The sequence below is a fragment of the Pelobates fuscus genome, chromosome 8 (assembly GCF_036172605.1).
Source record: "Pelobates fuscus isolate aPelFus1 chromosome 8, aPelFus1.pri, whole genome shotgun sequence".
In the NCBI taxonomy this organism is placed as follows: Eukaryota; Metazoa; Chordata; class Amphibia; order Anura; family Pelobatidae; genus Pelobates; species Pelobates fuscus.
Genome location: NC_086324.1, coordinates 172019728 through 172039972, shown reverse-complemented (window position 1 = coordinate 172039972; position 20245 = coordinate 172019728). Strand labels below are relative to the sequence as shown.

The following is a 20245-nucleotide window of genomic DNA, read 5'->3' as shown; positions in this document are numbered from 1 at the left end:
AATAAATAAAAATAAAATACAATTTTATCAGACCACTGTCTCAGATCGCAGTTTAAAACTTCACATTTATTTACAAAATACCATGTAAAAATATTTGATAAAATTGCAACGAAGGAAATGTGTACAACAGGAGTGGAGAGATAAAGGTACATAGATATTTTTAGAGATTGCGAGATGCCTGGTGGGGACACGATTGGGGCTGTCTGCCGTCTACACCAGGGGTGAGCCATTCATTCAGAATCCCCATCATCACTGATAATGCCCTGCAGGGACGACCAGTCCATGGGCCTTTTCTTGCGTGGTGGTCCGTCCTCGTCGTCAGAGTCCGAAGCGATATCCTTCCGAAACCCTGACGGAGATGGGTCACGGGGAGGGGATGTCTTGTGAGGATTCCAGGAATTGTGGCGTCGAGGACGACCTAAAAGGCAAGGGTGCATGAGTTTGTACGTCATGATTCCCTACAGTCCTGAATATCTAGAATCTAGATGAGTACATTCCTCCAAATAGAATCAGGCTTTAGACATTCGAAACAGCATGTTATTATATTTGTAAACTTTAAAGAGGTACACTCCATGCTGGAGAGCGTCCCCTACTTTAATTCATGAAGGAGATAATGCTTTAAAAATACAAAAATAAAGTAAAACAAACAAAAATAAAAAGCTTAATCTCCTGAAAATGTGCAACTTCTCAGCCAATCCAGGCCCTCCCTGGCACGGCAAATATCTGATAAACCACCAAGCCAAATGAATGAAATATTTGGCTTGGGACAGTTGTTTAGTTCCTAAAAAGACATGAATGACATAACTGCGTGCCAACAGACAGAATAGCATTTATGAATGAAGCCATGTGCAGCTGCTGTACCAGTCCTCTAAAAAGAAAAACGCTCTAAACGACGGACATTATCAGTGACATCACGGGCTGCCTAGGGGCACGATTCGGGCTACAGGTACCAGAGGGACAGGGGAGCTGCACGCACCGTAACCAATATTCCTGCAGGGGCTGCTCATGCTGGGGGTAACAGTTAAGATTATTCTAGAAAGGTTCTGTAATATTTATTTCTAATCCGAGTTTTCCTAATCAGACTTTACCAGAGGGGATTTAGCATGTGGACGCACAGCTGCTGAAATTCTGTGGATTTATACAGTTATTCAGTGAACCTTGAACTGAGCAGGGAATTTCAGATCTCACAATGGCACAGTCAGAAAAAAACATCTCCATCTTCGTGCTTCAAATGTAGCTATATCATTCTGCACCCATGCGCTAGAACAGGAGTGCCCAAAAGGTAGATCCCCAGCTTCCATGATGCTTTGCATGCCTTTGGAATGACGTTAGAATGACAAAGCCACATGGAAGCTGTAGTTCTACAACAGCTTGGGATCTACCTTTTTGTCACCCATGCACTAGAGAAACCCTAATCCTATTCTGCATGTTTAGTAGTGAGTAAATAGGAAGCGTCAGTGCTGTATCCCGATTCGAACATAAAAAGTGAATGAGAAGAGGCAAAAAGGAATCAGAAAACCCCTTAGAAAAATTATCTACTGCAACCGGGCAGCTCCCGGGCATTCCAGATTATTTTACCATACTCTTATCCCTAAATGATAGCATGGGGACAATCTTAGCTCTGAAAGGGTTACGGATGCAGTGACTTCTAGATCCGATAAAATCCGGCAGAATATGACAAGAACCCATTCAGTTCCATGGCATCTCCCTCTCATCGCACTCACCGGCTGTGGAAATGATGTTACTGGTATCCAGTCCTGCCAGCTCAGCTGCCTCCTCCCTCTTCAGTCGCACACGCCGGCACTTCTCCAAAGAAGGATTCCCTGACAATGAACAATAAATAATAAGCCAAATAACTCTCTATGGACTAAAGTTGGCAAAAGATTCCCTCTGATTTCTCGCAGGGCTGCTCCCTCCACTATCCAAAACACAGTGCCCATCCATGCGCTTTCCTCCACAACAAAATAAGCAAGCTCATCTGCCTTCCCCCTCGACCATCCTAACAAGCTCATCTGCCTTCCCCCTCGACCATCCTAACAAGCTCATCTGCCTTCCCCCTCGACCATCCTAACAAGCTCATCTGCCTTCCCCCTCGACCATCCAAACAAGCTCATCTGCCTTCCCCCTCGACCATCCAAACAAGCTCATCTGCCTTCCCCCTCGACCATCCAAACAAGCTCATCTGCCTTCCCCCTCGACCATCCAAACAAGCTCATCTGCCTTCCCCCTCGACCATCCAAACAAGCTCATCTGCCTTCCCCCTCGACCATCCAAACAAGCTCATCTGCCTTCCCCCTCGACCATCCAAACAAGCTCATCTGCCTTCCCCCTCGACCATCCAAACAAGCTCATCTGCCTTCCCCCTCGACCATCCAAACAAGCTCATCTGCCTTCCCCCTCGACCATCCAAACAAGCTCATCTGCCTTCCCCCTCGACCATCCAAACAAGCTCATCTGCCTTCCCCCTCGACCATCCAAACAAGCTCATCTGCCTTCCCCCTCGACCATCCAAACAAGCTCATCTGCCTTCCCCCTCGACCATCCAAACAAGCTCATCTGCCTTCCCCCTCGACCATCCAAACAAGCTCATCTGCCTTCCCCCTCGACCATCCAAACAAGCTCATCTGCCTTCCCCCTCGACCATCCAAACAAGCTCATCTGCCTTCCCCCTCGACCATCCAAACAAGCTCATCTGCCTTCCCCCTCGACCATCCAAACAAGCTCATCTGCCTTCCCCCTCGACCATCCAAACAAGCTCATCTGCCTTCCCCCTCGACCATCCAAACAAGCTCATCTGCCTTCCCCCTCGACCATCCAAACAAGCTCATCTGCCTTCCCCCTCGACCATCCAAACAAGCTCATCTGCCTTCCCCCTCGACCATCCAAACAAGCTCATCTGCCTTCCCCCTCGACCATCCAAACAAGCTCATCTGCCTTCCCCCTCGACCATCCAAACAAGCTCATCTGCCTTCCCCCTCGACCATCCAAACAAGCTCATCTGCCTTCCCCCTCGACCATCCAAACAAGCTCATCTGCCTTCCCCCTCGACCATCCAAACAAGCTCATCTGCCTTCCCCCTCGACCATCCAAACAAGCTCATCTGCCTTCCCCCTCGACCATCCAAACAAGCTCATCTGCCTTCCCCCTCGACCATCCAAACAAGCTCATCTGCCTTCCCCCTCGACCATCCAAACAAGCTCATCTGCCTTCCCCCTCGACCATCCAAACAAGCTCATCTGCCTTCCCCCTCGACCATCCAAACAAGCTCATCTGCCTTCCCCCTCGACCATCCAAACAAGCTCATCTGCCTTCCCCCTCGACCATCCAAACAAGCTCATCTGCCTTCCCCCTCGACCATCCAAACAAGCTCATCTGCCTTCCCCCTCGACCATCCAAACAAGCTCATCTGCCTTCCCCCTCGACCATCCAAACAAGCTCATCTGCCTTCCCCCTCGACCATCCAAACAAGCTCATCTGCCTTCCCCCTCGACCATCCAAACAAGCTCATCTGCCTTCCCCCTCGACCATCCAAACAAGCTCATCTGCCTTCCCCCTCGACCATCCAAACAAGCTCATCTGCCTTCCCCCTCGACCATCCAAACAAGCTCATCTGCCTTCCCCCTCGACCATCCAAACAAGCTCATCTGCCTTCCCCCTCGACCATCCAAACAAGCTCATCTGCCTTCCCCCTCGACCATCCAAACAAGCTCATCTGCCTTCCCCCTCGACCATCCAAACAAGCTCATCTGCCTTCCCCCTCGACCATCCAAACAAGCTCATCTGCCTTCCCCCTCGACCATCCAAACAAGCTCATCTGCCTTCCCCCTCGACCATCCAAACAAGCTCATCTGCCTTCCCCCTCGACCATCCAAACAAGCTCATCTGCCTTCCCCCTCGACCATCCAAACAAGCTCATCTGCCTTCCCCCTCGACCATCCAAACAAGCTCATCTGCCTTCCCCCTCGACCATCCAAACAAGCTCATCTGCCTTCCCCCTCGACCATCCAAACAAGCTCATCTGCCTTCCCCCTCGACCATCCAAACAAGCTCATCTGCCTTCCCCCTCGACCATCCAAACAAGCTCATCTGCCTTCCCCCTCGACCATCCAAACAAGCTCATCTGCCTTCCCCCTCGACCATCCAAACAAGCTCATCTGCCTTCCCCCTCGACCATCCAAACAAGCTCATCTGCCTTCCCCCTCGACCATCCAAACAAGCTCATCTGCCTTCCCCCTCGACCATCCAAACAAGCTCATCTGCCTTCCCCCTCGACCATCCAAACAAGCTCATCTGCCTTGCCCCTGCCACCCCAACACGCCCAGCCCCTTGCCCCTGCCACCCCAACACGCCCAGCCCCTTGCCCCTGCCACCCCAACACGCCCAGCCCCTTGCCCCTGCCACCCCAACACGCCCAGCCCCTGCCACCCCAACACGCCCAGCCCCTGCCACCCCAACACGCCCAGCCCCTGCCACCCCAACACGCCCAGCCCCTGCCACCCCAACACGCCCAGCCCCTGCCACCCCAACACGCCCAGCCCCTGCCACCCCAACACGCCCAGCCCCTTGCCCCTGCCACCCCAACACGCCCAGCCCCTTGCCCCTGCCACCCCAACACGCCCAGCCCCTTGCCCCTGCCACCCCAACACGCCCAGCCCCTTGCCCCTGCCACCCCAACACGCCCAGCCCCTTGCCCCTGCCACCCCAACACGCCCAGCCCCTTGCCCCTGCCACCCCAACACGCCCAGCCCCTTGCCCCTGCCACCCCAAATCGCCCAGCCCCTTGCCCCTGCCACCCCAAATCGCCCAGCCCCTTGCCCCTGCCACCCCAACACGCCCAGCCCCTTGCCCCTGCCACCCCAACACGCCCAGCCCCTTGCCCCTGCCACCCCAACACGCCCAGCCCCTTGCCCCTGCCACCCCAACACGCCCAGCCCCTTGCCCCTGCCACCCCAACACGCCCAGCCCCTTGCCCCTGCCACCCCAACACGCCCAGCCCCTTGCCCCTGCCACCCCAACACGCCCAGCCCCTTGCCCCTGCCACCCCAACACGCCCAGCCCCTTGCCCCTGCCACCCCAACACGCCCAGCCCCTTGCCTCTGCCACCCCAACACGCCCAGCCCCTTGCCTCTGCCACCCCAACACGCCCAGCCCCTTGCCTCTGCCACCCCAACACGCCCAGCCCCTTGCCTCTGCCACCCCAACACGCCCAGCCCCTTGCCTCTGCCACCCCAACACGCCCAGCCCCTTGCCTCTGCCACCCCAACACGCCCAGCCCCTTGCCTCTGCCACCCCAACACGCCCAGCCCCTTGCCTCTGCCACCCCAACACGCCCAGCTCCTTGCCTCTGCCACCCCAACACGCCCAGCCTCTTGCCTCTGCCACCCCAACACGCCCAGCCTCTTGCCTCTGCCACCCCAACACGCCCAGCCTCTTGCCTCTGCCACCCCAACACGCCCAGCTTCTTCCCTCTGCCACCCCAACACGCCCAGCTTCTTCTCTCTGCCACCCCAGCTTCTTCCCTCTGCCACCCCAACACGCCCAGCGTCTTCCCTCTGCCACCCCAACACGCCCAGCGTCTTCCCTCTGCCACCCCAACACGCCCAGCGTCTTCCCTCTGCCACCCCAACACGCCCAGCGTCTTCCCTCTGCCACCCCAACACGCCCAGCGTCTTCCCTCTGCCACCCCAACACGCCCAGCGTCTTCCCTCTGCCACCCCAACACGCCCAGCGTCTTCCCTCTGCCACCCCAACACGCCCAGCGTCTTCCCTCTGCCACCCCAACACGCCCAGCGTCTTCCCTCTGCCACCCCAACACGCCCAGCGTCTTCCCTCTGCCACCCCAACACGCCCAGCGTCTTCCCTCTGCCACCCCAACACGCCCAGCGTCTTCCCTCTGCCACCCCAACACGCCCAGCGTCTTCCCTCTGCCACCCCAACACGCCCAGCGTCTTCCCTCTGCCACCCCAACACGCCCAGCGTCTTCCCTCTGCCACCCCAACACGCCCAGCGTCTTCCCTCTGCCACCCCAACACGCCCAGCGTCTTCCCTCTGCCACCCCAACACGCCCAGCGTCTTCCCTCTGCCACCCCAACACGCCCAGCGTCTTCCCTCTGCCACCCCAACAAGCCCAGCGTCTTCCCTCTGCCACCCCAACACGCCCAGCGTCTTCCCTCTGCCACCCCAACACGCCCAGCGTCTTCCCTCTGATACCCCAACACGCCCAGCGTCTTCCCTCTGCCACCCCAACAAGCCCAGCGTCTTCCCTCTGATACCCCAACAAGCCCAGCGTCTTCCCTCTGATACCCCAACAAGCCCAGCGTCTTCCCTCTGCCACCCCAACACGCCCAGCGTCTTCCCTCTGCCACCCCAACACGCCCAGCGTCTTCCCTCTGCCACCCCAACACGCCCAGCGTCTTCCCTCTGCCACCCCAACACGCCCAGCGTCTTCCCTCTGCCACCCCAACACGCCCAGCGTCTTCCCTCTGCCACCCCAACAAGCCCAGCGTCTTCCCTCTGATACCCCAACAAGCCCAGCGTCTTCCCTCTGATACCCCAACAAGCCCAGCGTCTTCCCTCTGATACCCCAACAAGCCCAGCGTCTTCCCTCTGATACCCCAACAAGCCCAGCGTCTTCCCTCTGATACCCCAACAAGCCCAGCGTCTTCCCTCTGATACCCCAACAAGCCCAGCGTCTTCCCTCTGATACCCCAACAAGCCCAGCGTCTTCCCTCTGATACCCCAACAAGCCCAGCGTCTTCCCTCTGATACCCCAACAAGCCCAGCGTCTTCCCTCTGATACCCCAACAAGCCCAGCGTCTTCCCTCTGATACCCCAACAAGCCCAGCGTCTTCCCTCTGATACCCCAACAAGCCCAGCGTCTTCCCTCTGATACCCCAACAAGCCCAGCGTCTTCCCTCTGATACCCCAACAAGCCCAGCGTCTTCCCTCTGATACCCCAACAAGCCCAGCGTCTTCCCTCTGATACCCCAACAAGCCCAGCGTCTTCCCTCTGATACCCCAACAAGCCCAGCGTCTTCCCTCTGATACCCCAACAAGCCCAGCGTCTTCCCTCTGATACCCCAACAAGCCCAGCGTCTTCCCTCTGATACCCCAACAAGCCCAGCGTCTTCCCTCTGATACCCCAACAAGCCCAGCGTCTTCCCTCTGATACCCCAACAAGCCCAGCGTCTTCCCTCTGTTACCACAACGAGCCCATAGTCTTCCCTCTGTTACCCCAACGAGCCCATAGTCTTCCCTCTGTTACCCCAACAAGCCCATAGTCTTCCCTCTGTTACCCCAACAAGCCCATAGTCTTCCCTCTGATACCCCAACAAGCCCATAGTCTTCCCTCTGATACCCCAACAAGCCCATAGTCTTCCCTCTGTTACCCCAACAAGCCCATAGTCTTCCCTCTGTTACCCCAACAAGCCCATAGTCTTCCCTCTGTTACCCCAACAAGCCCATAGTCTTCCCTCTGTTACCCCAACAAGCCCATAGTCTTCCCTCTGATACCCTAACAAGCCCATAGTCTTACCTCTGCCTCTTCAACAAGCCCATTTTCACTACCCCATACCCACAAAACAACAAGCCAATCCTAACACATTTATCTGGTTCACACTTTCAATTTCCCCATTCAATCCAAAACATTGAGCCTGTACACACTTCTTCCTCCCCCTTAACAGCTATTGTAGCCATTTCTACCAACCCTGACAGCAATCACGCTCATTGACTGTCCCCACTAACAAACCAAGAAGATAACAAGAGAACACTAAGAAAACCTGGATTTCCATACCCTGCTCTCACCTTTGACTCCCAATTCCACCAACTCATTCTTCAGAACCTGCACCATGGATTTTACAGATCGACAGTTCTGCAGCAACTTCTTGTAGTTTCTCCACGCCCCACAGGTCAGGATGTATCGCTTAAGCCGAACAATGGAAGGGTGGTCTCCATGAGAGGAGCTCTGATGGTAAAAAGGAAAAAAAGCATTAGATTTCTTAAACGTACCTGAAGCCCCCCACATTGATTGCAAGATGACTCACCTTGCTCTGCTTATTGCTGCTGTCTTTACTCAGGTCCGATCCACTTGACGAGTCGCTGTCACCATCAGCAGTATTTTCTTTAGTCTTGTCGGCCGTGCTGTCACTCTCATGATCACTTGGTTTACTGTCTTTGGTGGTCTTGTCTTTACTTTTGGCTGGCTGGTCTTTCCTAGACTGGACTCTTTTTTTCTTCCCCGCAGTCTCTTTTTTGTCCATTTTCCCCTTTTTTGAGACCTTTTCTCCTGCACCCTCATCTTCACTCTCGTTGTCGGTCTCTTCCTTGTTAGCCTTCTTTTCTTTTAATGGTCGATCCCCCTCACTCTCTGTTTCTTTTCTCTGTGTGGATTTTTTCTTCAGAGGTTTTTCATTATCGCTATCTTTCTTCTGTGCCCCCTTTTTCTTTAATGGAGTCCCATCCTCACTCTCGCTATCTGTATCCTTCTTCTGCGCTCCCTTTTTCTCCAATGGAGTCTCATCCTCACTCTCGCTATCTGTATGTTTTTTCTGCTCCCCCTTTTTCTTCAATGGAGTCCCATCCTCACTCTCGCTATCTGTATCTTTCTTCTGCGCCCCCTTTTTCTTCAATGGAGTCTCATCCTCACTCTCGCTATCTGTATCTTTCTTCTGCGCCCCCTTTTTCTTCAATGGAGTCTCATCCTCACTCTCGCTATCTGTATCTTTCTTCTGCGCCCCCTTTTTCTTCAATGGAGTCCCATCCTCACTCTCGCTATCTGTATCTTTCTTCTGCGCCCCCTTTTTCTTCAATGGAGTCCCATCCTCACTCTCGCCATCTGTATCTTTCTTCTGTGCCCCCTTTTTCTTCAACAGAGTCTCATCCTCACTCTCGCTATCTGTATCTTTCTTCTGCGCCCCCTTTTTCATCAACGGAGTCTCATCCTCACTCTCGCTATCTGTATCCTTCTTCTGCGCTCCCTTTTTCTCCAATGGAGTCTCATCCTCACTCTCGCTATCCGTATCTTTCTTCTGCGCCCCCTTTTTCTTTAATGAAGTCTCATCCTCACTCTCGCTATCCGTATCCTTCTTCTGTGCCCCCTTTTTCTTCAATGGAGTCCCATCCTCACTCTCGCTATCCGTATCCTTCTTCTGCGCCCCCTTTTTCTTTAACGGAGTCTCATCCTCACTCTCGCTATCTGTATCCTTCTTCTGCGCCCCCTTTTTCTTTAATGGAGTCACATCCTCACTCTTGCTATCCGTATCCTTCTTCTGCGCCCCCTTTTTCTTTAATGGAGTCACATCCTCACTCTTGCTATCCGTATCCTTCTTCTGCGCCCCCTTTTTCTTTAACGGAGTCTCATCCTCACTCTCGCTATCTGTATCCTTCTTCTGCGCCCCCTTTTTCTTCAACGGAGTCTCATCCTCACTCTTGCTATCTTTCTCATTTCTGCTACTTTTCTTGGCTGCCTTTTCTTTTGTGCTTTTCTTTTGTAATGGTGTCTTTTCACGATTGCTTTTGGGGTGCTCAACAGTCTGCATTTTGCTCCTCACTCCATTCCTGCCTTTTGTTTCGGTTATATTTTTTTTCTTTGAACAGTCTCTTTGTATTTGTGGGGTCACGTCTTGTTCACTCTCACCGTCTGCCTCGCTATTCATTCTTTTCACGTTTTCCCCGGACAGGGTTACCAGTTTGCAAGGAGATTTATTTTCAGAGTTTGTAGTCTCTTTTTTCTTTGATGAATGCTCCTGGGCTGCTGAGGAGTCCCCGGACCTCTGATTTATGCCTCTTGATTTAATACCAGAATCCTCATCTTCTGATTTGTTGTCTAAAATACACAAAAAACACCCGTAAAAAGCTTGTTAAGAGATGGACTTCCCTTCACAAATCTCAGTCCTATGGCTCGACTTACGAGTCCAGTTCTAAACCAAAAATGGCTCTTTTCTGCATGACAAAGAGGAGATTGAGAATCCACAAGTCCAGGCTCCACAAAATAGCAGCTCACAATATATGGACAAGAAAGCCATCTCCATAGATGGATATTTGATAGCAGAAGTATATTTGTGTGTGTTTGGCATATAAAATTCTATAATGTGTCATTTCAGTATCAAACAAAAAACACTAACAAGTAAAAGCATTAGAACTGGTATGAAAAAGTCTGCAAAATGCTTTGTATTCACCCAACTGGAACTGTAAACACAGAATTTTAGCACTCACCCACCCATTATACCACCAATCCCCGTGGAGCACACACTCCGTCTGACCATGCATCCTGTCCGTACTCACTCACCCATTATACCACCAATCCCCGTGGAGCACACACGCCGTCTGACCATGCATCCTGTCCGTACTCACTCACCCATTATACCACCAATCCCCGTGGAGCAATCACTCCTGACCATGCACCCTGTCCGTACTCACTCACCCATTATACCACCAATCCCCGTCTGACCATGCACCCTGTTCCTACTCACCCACTATACCACCAATCCCCGTCTGACCATGCACCCTGTTCCTACTCACCCACTATACCACCAATCCCGGTGGAGCACACACTCCTGACCATGCATCCTGTCCGTACTCACCTCACCCATTATACCACCAATCCCCGTGGAGCACACACTCCGTCTGACCATGCATCCTGTCCGTACTCACTTACCCATTATACCACCAATCTCCGTGGAGCACACACGCCGTCTGACCATGCATCCTGTCCGTACTCACCCATTATACCACCAATGCCCGTGGAGCACACTCCGTCTGACCATGCATCCTGTCAGTACTCACTCACCCATTATACCACCAATCCCCGTGGAGCACACACTCCGTCTGACCATGCATCCTGTCCGTACTCACTCACCCATTATACCACCAATCCCCGTGGAGCACACACTCCGTCTGACCATGCATCCTGTCCGTACTCACCCATTATACCACCAATCCCCGTGGAGCGCACACACTCCGTCTGACCATGCACCCTGTTCCTACTCACCCATTATACCACCAATCCCTGTGGAGCACACACTCCGTCTGACCATGCACCCTGTTCCTACTTACCCAATGTACCGCCATGCCTTGAGTGAGCACACAGTCTGTGTACTATGTCATTGCACCCAAAGAAAGCACCCCTGAGTCCTCACCGTGCACCGCTTTCTGCCTTTTGTCAGGTGGCTCCTTGCTCGATCCCTGGTCTTGGTCGCTCCCGCTGCGAGCTCTTTTCTGCACCTTCCTAATAAGCGGCTCGTCATCGCTGGAGTCCTCCTTTTAACGGAAGAGAGGTCTTAGAAGCGTATTATGGGCCCGTCGCCATTATGTTCGGAGTATAGATAACAAGTGAGACCCTACAAGCGTCAGTAATCGCAAAGTTACAACCTGATTCACAGCGCCAAACGTACAGGAAAATGAGCGACAGACAGGATTTCTAACAGAGAAACACGGACAATGTATCCGATATACATATATATTATATTAGAGTGCAATTAGTATATATATTATATTAGTGCAATATATTAGAGGTCCTGTTTTAGCGCTTTTACAATAAAAGGACATTTTTGAACAGTAGAATAGGGATACTGAATGGGGACCAGATGACACAACTTTCTGATTACTGCGCCTGTTGAGATCTGTACAAAATATTTATATCACTGATCTGACTTAGATTTATTCTGTTCTGAACAAGAGTTTGAGTGTGGGCAATCTAGATGGGTATGGGAGGCTACCAAGCTGTTATGGACATTAGCAAATATTTCAGGGTTGTAGATTGAAAAGTTCAATTTCTTAAAGGAACACTATAGTCACCTAATCCGCTTTATCTCAATGAAGCAGTTTGTGTGTGTAGATCATGCCTCTCATGTTTCACTGCTCAATTCACTGTCATTTAGGAGTTAATTCACGTTGTTTCTGTTTATGCAGCCCTAGCCACACCTCCCCTGGCTATGAGTGACAGAGCCTGCATGAAAAAAAAACTGGTTTCACTTTCAATCAGATGTAATTTACTTTAACATTTGTATCTCTTTCTCTGTAAATTGAACTTTAATCACATACAAGAGGCTCTTGCAGGGTCTAGCAAGCTATTAACATTGCAGGGGATAAGAAAATCTGAATTAAACAGCACTTGCAAAAAAAGAAAGGATAAACATTAGAGGACACTTTACAGGAAGTGTTTAGGGGCGCTGTGCAAGTCACATGCAGAGAGGTGTGACTAGGGTTCATAAACAAAGTGATTTAACTCCTAAATGGCAGAGAATTGAGCAGTGAAACTGCAGCGGCATTATCTATAAAAAAAAAAAAAAAAAAATCGCTTCATTAAGCTAAAGTTGTTTTGGTGACTATAGAGAGGGAAACAGCTTCAAAGAGCTAGTTCCTAGGTTAACCATTGGTGCTCTGGGAGAGGGAGACAGATTCACAGAGCTAGTTTCTAGGTTAACCATTGGTGCTCTGGGAGAGGGAGACAGATTCACAGAGCGAGTTCCTAGGGTTAACCATTGGTGCTCTGGTAGAGGGAGACAGATTCACAGAGCTAGTTTCTAGGGTTAACCATTGGTGCTCTGGTAGAGGGAGACAGATTCACAGAGCTAGTTTCTAGGGTTAACCATTGGTGCTCTGGGAGAGGGAGACAGATTCACAGAGCTAGTTTCTAGGGTTAACCATTGGTGCTCTGGGAGAGGGAGACAGATTCACAGAGCTAGTTTCTAGGTTAACCATTGGTGCTCTGGGAGAGGGAGACAGATTCACAGAGCTAGTTCCTAGGTTAACCATTGGTGCTCTGGGAGACAGATTCACAGAGCTAGTTTCTAGGTTAACCATTGGTGCTCAGGTAGAGGGAGACAGATTCACAGAGCTAGTTTCTATCTAGGTTAACCATTGGTGCTCTGGGAGAGGGAGACAGATTCACAGAGCTAGTTCCTAGGTTAACCATTGGTGCTCAGGTAGAGGGAGACAGATTCACAGAGCTAGTTTCTATCTAGGTTAACCATTGGTGCTCTGGGAGAGGGAGACAGATTCAGAGCTGCAGTTGCTCATCCCACACAGGCATTGTGAAGAGCCAGGAGGTGGGGGCGGACGGAGTCTCGGGGGGGCTGGGAGGAAGGAATACTGGCTCCCTGGGAACTTGAAAGCCTCCCACACAGGACTGACCTGTATTCTCTTTCCAAGGCTGGAACGTGGGATGCTTTGCGCCACTTGATCAAAAAGGTTTCTGAAAAGCACATTATTCTCTTAACCCCTTAAAGACACATGACATGTGTGACATGTCATGATTCCCTTTTATTCCAGAAGTTTGGTCCTTAAGGGGTTAAAGGAGAAGAATATAGGGGAGCTCTATGCTATACGTCATAGCTCACAACCCTGTGCATACTGGGAAATAAAAACACATATACCTGCATCAGACATGGATTACAAATGGTCTGCGGCATTACATGACAATCGGGAAAGGAGGGTCCTAATGCCTGCGGTGGCTGCATGAGTGGGGGGTCCGATTCTGGAAACATCATCGGTGCAAACTTGATGGGCATGTCTTGCAGACATCCAATGGTCAGTATGGACACACTGCCATCTAATGGTGAAAGTGGGCAATACATCCATTTTTACATTACGTGGGGATTCTGGTGTCAATGCGGTTATTTGGAGCTATGATATGGTTTAAAGCAGTGTTCCCCAACCCCCGGGCCGCGGACCGGTACCGGTCCGTGGATCAAACGGTACCGGGCCGCCCAGGGGTGTGCGAGCCTGCCGGCTAGTGCAGGGCTGGCATTGCCCAAGTGCCAGCCCTGCAATGTGCCTGCGGACCGGAGGGGAGATCAGAGATCTCCCTCCCCGGTCTGCAGGCACTGTGCTGACAGCCGGCAGGGGAGGGAGTGAGAGAGGACCCGGGAGCTCTTACCTGCAGCTCCTCCGGGTCCTCCTCTCGCGAGATTTGGAGCGTTGCCGCGGTAACCACGGCAACACTCCAAATCTCGCGAGAGTGAACTCTAGCCCTGTAACTGGGCTAGAGTTCATCTCACCACCGCTGGGACCACCAGGGATTCCCCACCGGACCACCAGGGACTAAGAAATGTCCCCCCTCCTCCCAGTAAAGGTAAGAAGGGAGGGGGGACATCAATATATTATATTTAATTAAATAAAAAATATATAAAAAAGCCTCCCTACCCTCCTTACCCCCCATACACACACTACACACATTGCCCCACAAACACTGCCCCCATACACACACTGCCCCATACACACACTACACACACTGCCCCCATGCACACACTACACACACTGCCCCACAAACACTGCCCCATGCACACACTACACACATTGCCCCACAAACACTGCCCCCATGCACACACTACACACACTGCCCCATACACACACTACACACACTGCCCCACAAACACTGCCCCCTCATACACACCTGCCCCACAAACACTGCCCCCATAAACACACTACACACCTGCCCCACAAACACTGCCCCCATAAACACACTACACACCTGCCCCACAAACACTGCCCCCATGCACACACTGCCCCATGTACACACTACACACATTGCCCCACAAACACTGCCCCCATACACACTACACACACTGCCCCACAAACACTGCCCCCTCATACACACCTGCCCCACAAACACTGCCCCCATACACACACTACACACCTGCCCCACAAACACTGCCCCCATGCACACACTACACACATTGCCCCACAAACACTGCCCCCATGCACACACTACTGGCGCCATAACAGAGGGCAGAGGAGACTTGTGATCGGGCACCAGAGAGAAGGGGCACTGCATGGAAGCAGAGGCAGCTTGGGACAAGGTAGGTAGGAGACTGAAATACAGCCTTGAGTTCCCAGCCACAGAAACTCCCCCAGTCTGTGACTGGGAAAGAAGCTGCTGAGTATAGGTGGTGTTACATCAGCATTAGTCTGCTGGTGTAACACTACCTACCTATCCTGTCTGTCACATACCCTCATATGTACCCCATTTTTATTAACTCTCACATGAACATGCTATATACATTCAGTCTGAGTATGTGTGGGACCCTGAACCAACAATTTTGAGTCTATGTCTTTATGTGACTGTGTTTGTGATTTTCTCACTATGTATGTGTCTGTGTGTTTTTTTTAATATATGTGCTCTTTTTTTTTTTGTCTTATTAAATCAAAACAAGCGGGCCACGGAAAAATTATCAAACGTTTACCGGTCCGCGGCGATAAAAAGGTTGGGGAGCACTGGTTTAAAGGATTCAGCTAATATATAACCTATTTCTCCCCATTCCACATGTAGCCTGTTCAGTTATAGGTGCAGACATAGGACTTAATTTAGGAGGAAATAAACAAATGAAAGAAGGCGTTGTAGGGAAAATAAATAAATCTGGAAACAAGGCAGGAAGCATTTCTCGCAAAAAGACAAAACACATTATGTGCTTTCCTGTAGTAAAAAACTATAATGCCCAGCACACATTATCAGGTTAAACAGTTCCACTTATAGACAGTTCTGGTTCTCCAGAATGGAGGGACTAATAGTCAGCTCCTCAGGGCCCATCCAGACATACAGAAATCTGGGCTCAATGGCCGACTGTCAACAGGCCGAGTCTGACACACTAGAACTCTGTTTATATTAGTCACATTTCTATGTATCCAATGTGGGAATCGAATGGCTAATATATTCTTATGTTTGTAATAAAGTTCCCTATGGGGACACTGGAAACTTTGATTAAAAAGTAATATACAAAAAATAAATTTCCACTTACACACTAGCCATTAGCAAGTGAAAATTTAGATCAGAAATTCACCGCCGCTAAATGTGCCACAGACCAGCCAGCTTGCAGTGGCTAATACCGTTTGAATCCTGGCTAGTGGTATAGAACATTTTATAAAGGAGACCACCTCCCCATCCCCTGAACTGAACTGATGGCTCTCCTACCAACCGCCAGCATTCGGGCAACAAAGCCATCTTCACTGAGGAGCGGCCCCAAGCAGGGCAAATGAAAGGAGACCACGTGAGGAGCCGAGGACGGACAGGAGGTGGATGTTACACGAAGCTCTGAAGATGGCGACGCAGAAAGGAGAGTATATCTTGAAAATGTAGTGAATGTATTGTGTATCTTTGTGATAGAGGGATAGGTTTAAAGGAACACTGTAGGGTCAGGAACAAACGTGTATTCCCGACCCTATAGTGTTAAAAACACTATTTAGGTATCTTGTCCCCCTTAAAAAGTAATAAAAAAAAACAAAAAAAACACACCTTTATTCCAACGGTGCGCAGTTCCGCTGGCCCTACCCCACCCCTGATCCGCCTCCTTAGATGACATCATCAGAATCGATGATCTCAACCAAATCAATGCTTTTGGATTGGCTAAGATCGTCAATTCTGATGATCTCAGCCAAAGAGGTAGAGTGAAGGGAAATGCCGCACTGGCCAATCAGCATCTCTACAGAGATGCATTTAATCAATGCATCTCTATGAGGAACATTCAGTGCCTCCATGCAGAGCGTGGAGACATGAATGTCAGCAGCACTAATCCAGGAAATACCTCTAGTGGCCATCTGAGTGACAGCCACAGGAGGTGTCCCTGAGCAGCTCCGAGGGAGGGGGGGACCTAATAATCCTATAGTGCCAGGATAACAGGTTTGTTTTCCTGGCACTATAGGATCCCTTTAAATATGAAAATAGCAGGGCTTGAAGTTAACCTGTAATGGAAAATAAATACCTTAAAGGGACACTATAGTCACCAGAACAACTACAGCATAATGTAGTTCTGGTGAGTATATCCTGTCCCTGCAGGCTGATCACTGTAAACACAGTTTTTTTTTTCAGAGAAAAGGCCTTTTCTCTGAAAAAAAAAAAAACAGTTTACAGTGATCAGCCTGCATGGACAGGATATACTCACCAGAACTACATTATGCTGTAGTTGTTCTGGTGACTATAGTGTCCCTTTAAGGTATTTATTTTCCATTACAGGTTAACTTCAAGCCCTGCTATTTTCATATTTAAAGGGATCCTATAGTGCCAGGAAAACAAACCTGTTATCTTGGCACTATAGGATTATTAGGTCCCCCCCTCCCTCGGAACCCCTTCAGCCACTTACCTTAATACAGGGGTTAAAACCCCTTCAGCCACTTACCTTAATCCAGCGTTGGGTTCCCCCTCCAACGTCAGCTCCCAAGTGGACGTCCAACGTGAGTTCAATGCGATTTTCAGGAAGACAGCCACTAGAGGCTGGATTAACCCCGCAATGTAAACATAGCAGTTTTTCTGAATCGGCTATGTTTTCAGCTGCAGGGTTAAAACCTGGGGGACCTGGCACCCAGACCACTTCATTGAGCTGCAGTGGTCTGGATGCCTATAGTGGTCATTTAATGCATAAATCCATCTAATATAATACAGATGTTCCATCTTTAACAAGGTTATTTAAAAAAAGATTTACGCTGGTGGGGATCTCACTGAATGAGTTCCAGTGCCGGTAGTCCCCTGGTGTTGTCCTTCCATTCAGTGTTAAACAGTTTTAATGTTGTAATGATAAAAGAGAGCCCCCAGCAACCCATCTCATCTATACTGCCTGAGCTAATGAGGAAGCATTAGGTTGAGCAACTGTGATTGGCTGAGATCAGCTGACTGCGTTCAGACTATCACAGCGCCCATTGCTGGTATGACTTGGTATGGCTAGAAGGAAGTGTGTAATCGCTGAGTTAGCCATATTTCTAGTAGGGGCAGAGTTGTGGGTGTTCAGAGATCTTCATTCATTCAATGGTAAACTACAGGAAAATGGTTTAACATTGAATGGAGGGACAGAGCCAGGGGACTCCAGGCACTATAACCACTTCAATGCGATGGAATGCTCATAGTGCTTACAATGTTCCTGTAATGGTGGTAGCAGTGGGAATTCTGATATTCTGATTTTAACCATATATTCGAGGCAAGAGTACAGGTACTTACTAACAGACAGGAAAAGACTATTCACACTACGAAAATTATTTACTACACATTGAAATAGCCGGACTGTAAATCTATTTCCATTTCAAGCAAACCGGTTGTGACAGATTAATGTTTCTAGTTTTCTAACCAGCTGGCTTGACTCTTGTTATATAATTAAGTGTTTATTATTCCATTAAAAGTTCATATTTTAATGTATCCCATCACTCCTAAGAGCATAAGTCATGTTTCAGTGTTAGTTACACTAGTAAGACACCTCTCCAGGTAAGTAAATAAAACGGATATGTTCTCTCAATCTCCATTCTCAGATCATTCTGTCTGTCTGTCTGTCTCTCCTCTCCTGCTGCTCTCACAGGGAGATTGCCCCTCTACCCTACTTCCCATTGCTTTCCCTTAGGCCACATACATTCTAATTAGCAGAGTGTAATATTTTATTTTTGGCAAATTGTGTTTTTTTTGCATACATACAGAATCATTTCTGCACATAGTAAACAGACTGTAGTACTTAAGGGTAGCTGTGCTTGTGTGTAGAGTTGGTGTTTATATATAATGTTAGCGCCTGCATTTGCGTGCAGTGGTGTGTTTGGACGTAGTGTTGGTGTTTGATTGCTTACACAAATATACATACACCTTAACAAACTGACACATACATACATACTTACACATATACACAGACAGACAACAAACACAAAGATACACAGACTGGCAAATACACAGGTCACAAATTCGATATTTGCAGCCACCCTCCTGTTTTAATACCTTGTCTGCAGGAGGGCGGCTTGCTTGGAGTGCTGCTGGCTGAGGCTGGTGAGTGGGGGAGTCTGCAGCAGCTTACTCCCTGTAGCCACTCAATGGGCAAATAGCAGCAGAACCAAATTGGGAAACGCTACCTTAGGCTGGAGTCTCGCAGGAGAGGCGCCCAGGGGAGTGTTTTCTTGACGCACAGCCTTCTTATCTCGCTTATTATCCTATGCTGATTGGCACAGACTGACCAGATGGGGGAGGGGATATATTTTAAAAAGTCAGTTTTTACAGAGATCGAGGCATTTGGTAGTACAATGTAGAGGGGACAATTAGTCATGACAGGAACATATCAGCTATTTGGCCTAAAATTTACAAATCTTGTGAGACAACATGTGACGCAATTCCAAAATGGCAGCCACCAAGTAGGACAGAATTTGCAAAGATCACTGTAAGCCCCTCCCATTCCTGATGACATCAAAGGTGCCAGCACAAATCCCCACTGATTTTACAGGTCCACAGCTTTTATTAGTAAATGTAAATGTATTTAAATGTAAAATAATTGAATTTAACCCCTTAAGGACCAAACTTCTGGAATAAAAGGGAATCATGACATGTCACACATGTCATGTGTCCTTAAGGGGTTAAATGAATGAAAGAAAAAACAGGAAAACATGAGATGGGATCCGGCGTTCATTCCTCAGCTATTTGGTGCAGCTCAATCCCACTTACCTGTAGATATTTTGGATACAGAATGAAGAAGGTAAACATGTGGGTCCCGAGTGACAGCACCCACCAAAACTGGACGGTCTACACCCACACAGTGTCTGCACTATACCCACAACAATGAGACGGTCAATGCCCTCAGCATCAGAATGGTCTGCTAGTACTGCGTAAAGAGATACCAGCCATGACACGTACAGGGGATTCAGCAACAACCAACTCTATGCTCTGATCTTCCTACTGCCAAGTTGGGTCAGTACCAGACATAGCTGTAAGCACACAATCTGAGCAAGTAAGCAGACAGTGACTCTTGGTTACCTGCATTCTCAGCAACTCTTCTTCCACAATGTGCTTGAGTGTCTGACGCTCTGTGTTGGACAATGAAGATTTGCCGCAGTAAGCAAGGTACTTGGCACGGACAACTGAGTGAGTGAGTGAACTGTGGGGGTTACAAGGAAAGGTCAGTAATAGCGTATCCATCATTATATCACCCTGAACCCGAACCCCCATCCTTATGACATCACAAGCAGAGGATTGCCCAGCGTGGCCTAGCACACACCATATCCATTACTAGGCTATTAGTGATAGAAACATAGAATGTGACGGCAGATAAGAACCATTCGGCCCATCTAGTCTGCCCAATTTTCTAAATACTTTCATTAGTCCCTGGCCTTATCTTATAGTTAGGATAGCCTTATGCCTATCCCACGCATGCTTAAACTCCTTCACTGTGTTAACCTCTACCACTTCAGCGGGAAGGCTATTCCATGCATCCACTACCCTCTCCGGATATACTTCCGGATATTATTTTTAAACCTTTGCCCCTCTAATTTTATAACATGACAGGAGGCTTCGTATTTGCTT

At 49.7% G+C, this 20245-nt stretch overlaps 1 protein-coding gene across 2 annotated transcripts; it reads right to left on the bottom strand.

The window, feature by feature from the left end:
- Nucleotides 1-53: 53 nt before the first annotated feature.
- HIRIP3 (HIRA interacting protein 3) lies at nt 54-19965 on the bottom strand. Of its 2 annotated transcripts, none has more exons than XM_063430822.1 (6): nt 19700-19965; nt 11136-11256; nt 8043-9823; nt 7804-7963; nt 1725-1823; nt 54-418 (listed from the first exon to the last, which is right to left on the bottom strand). In XM_063430822.1, exons 1-6 carry the CDS (start codon nt 19889-19891, stop codon nt 231-233), a joined length of 2541 nt encoding a protein of 846 aa, XP_063286892.1. In that variant the 5' UTR covers nt 19892-19965; the 3' UTR covers nt 54-230. The 2 variants fall into 2 exon arrangements, with proteins under 2 accessions (XP_063286892.1, XP_063286891.1); XM_063430821.1 differs by lacking the exon at nt 19700-19965 and adding an exon at nt 13374-13575.
- Nucleotides 19966-20245: the final 280 nt, after the last annotated feature.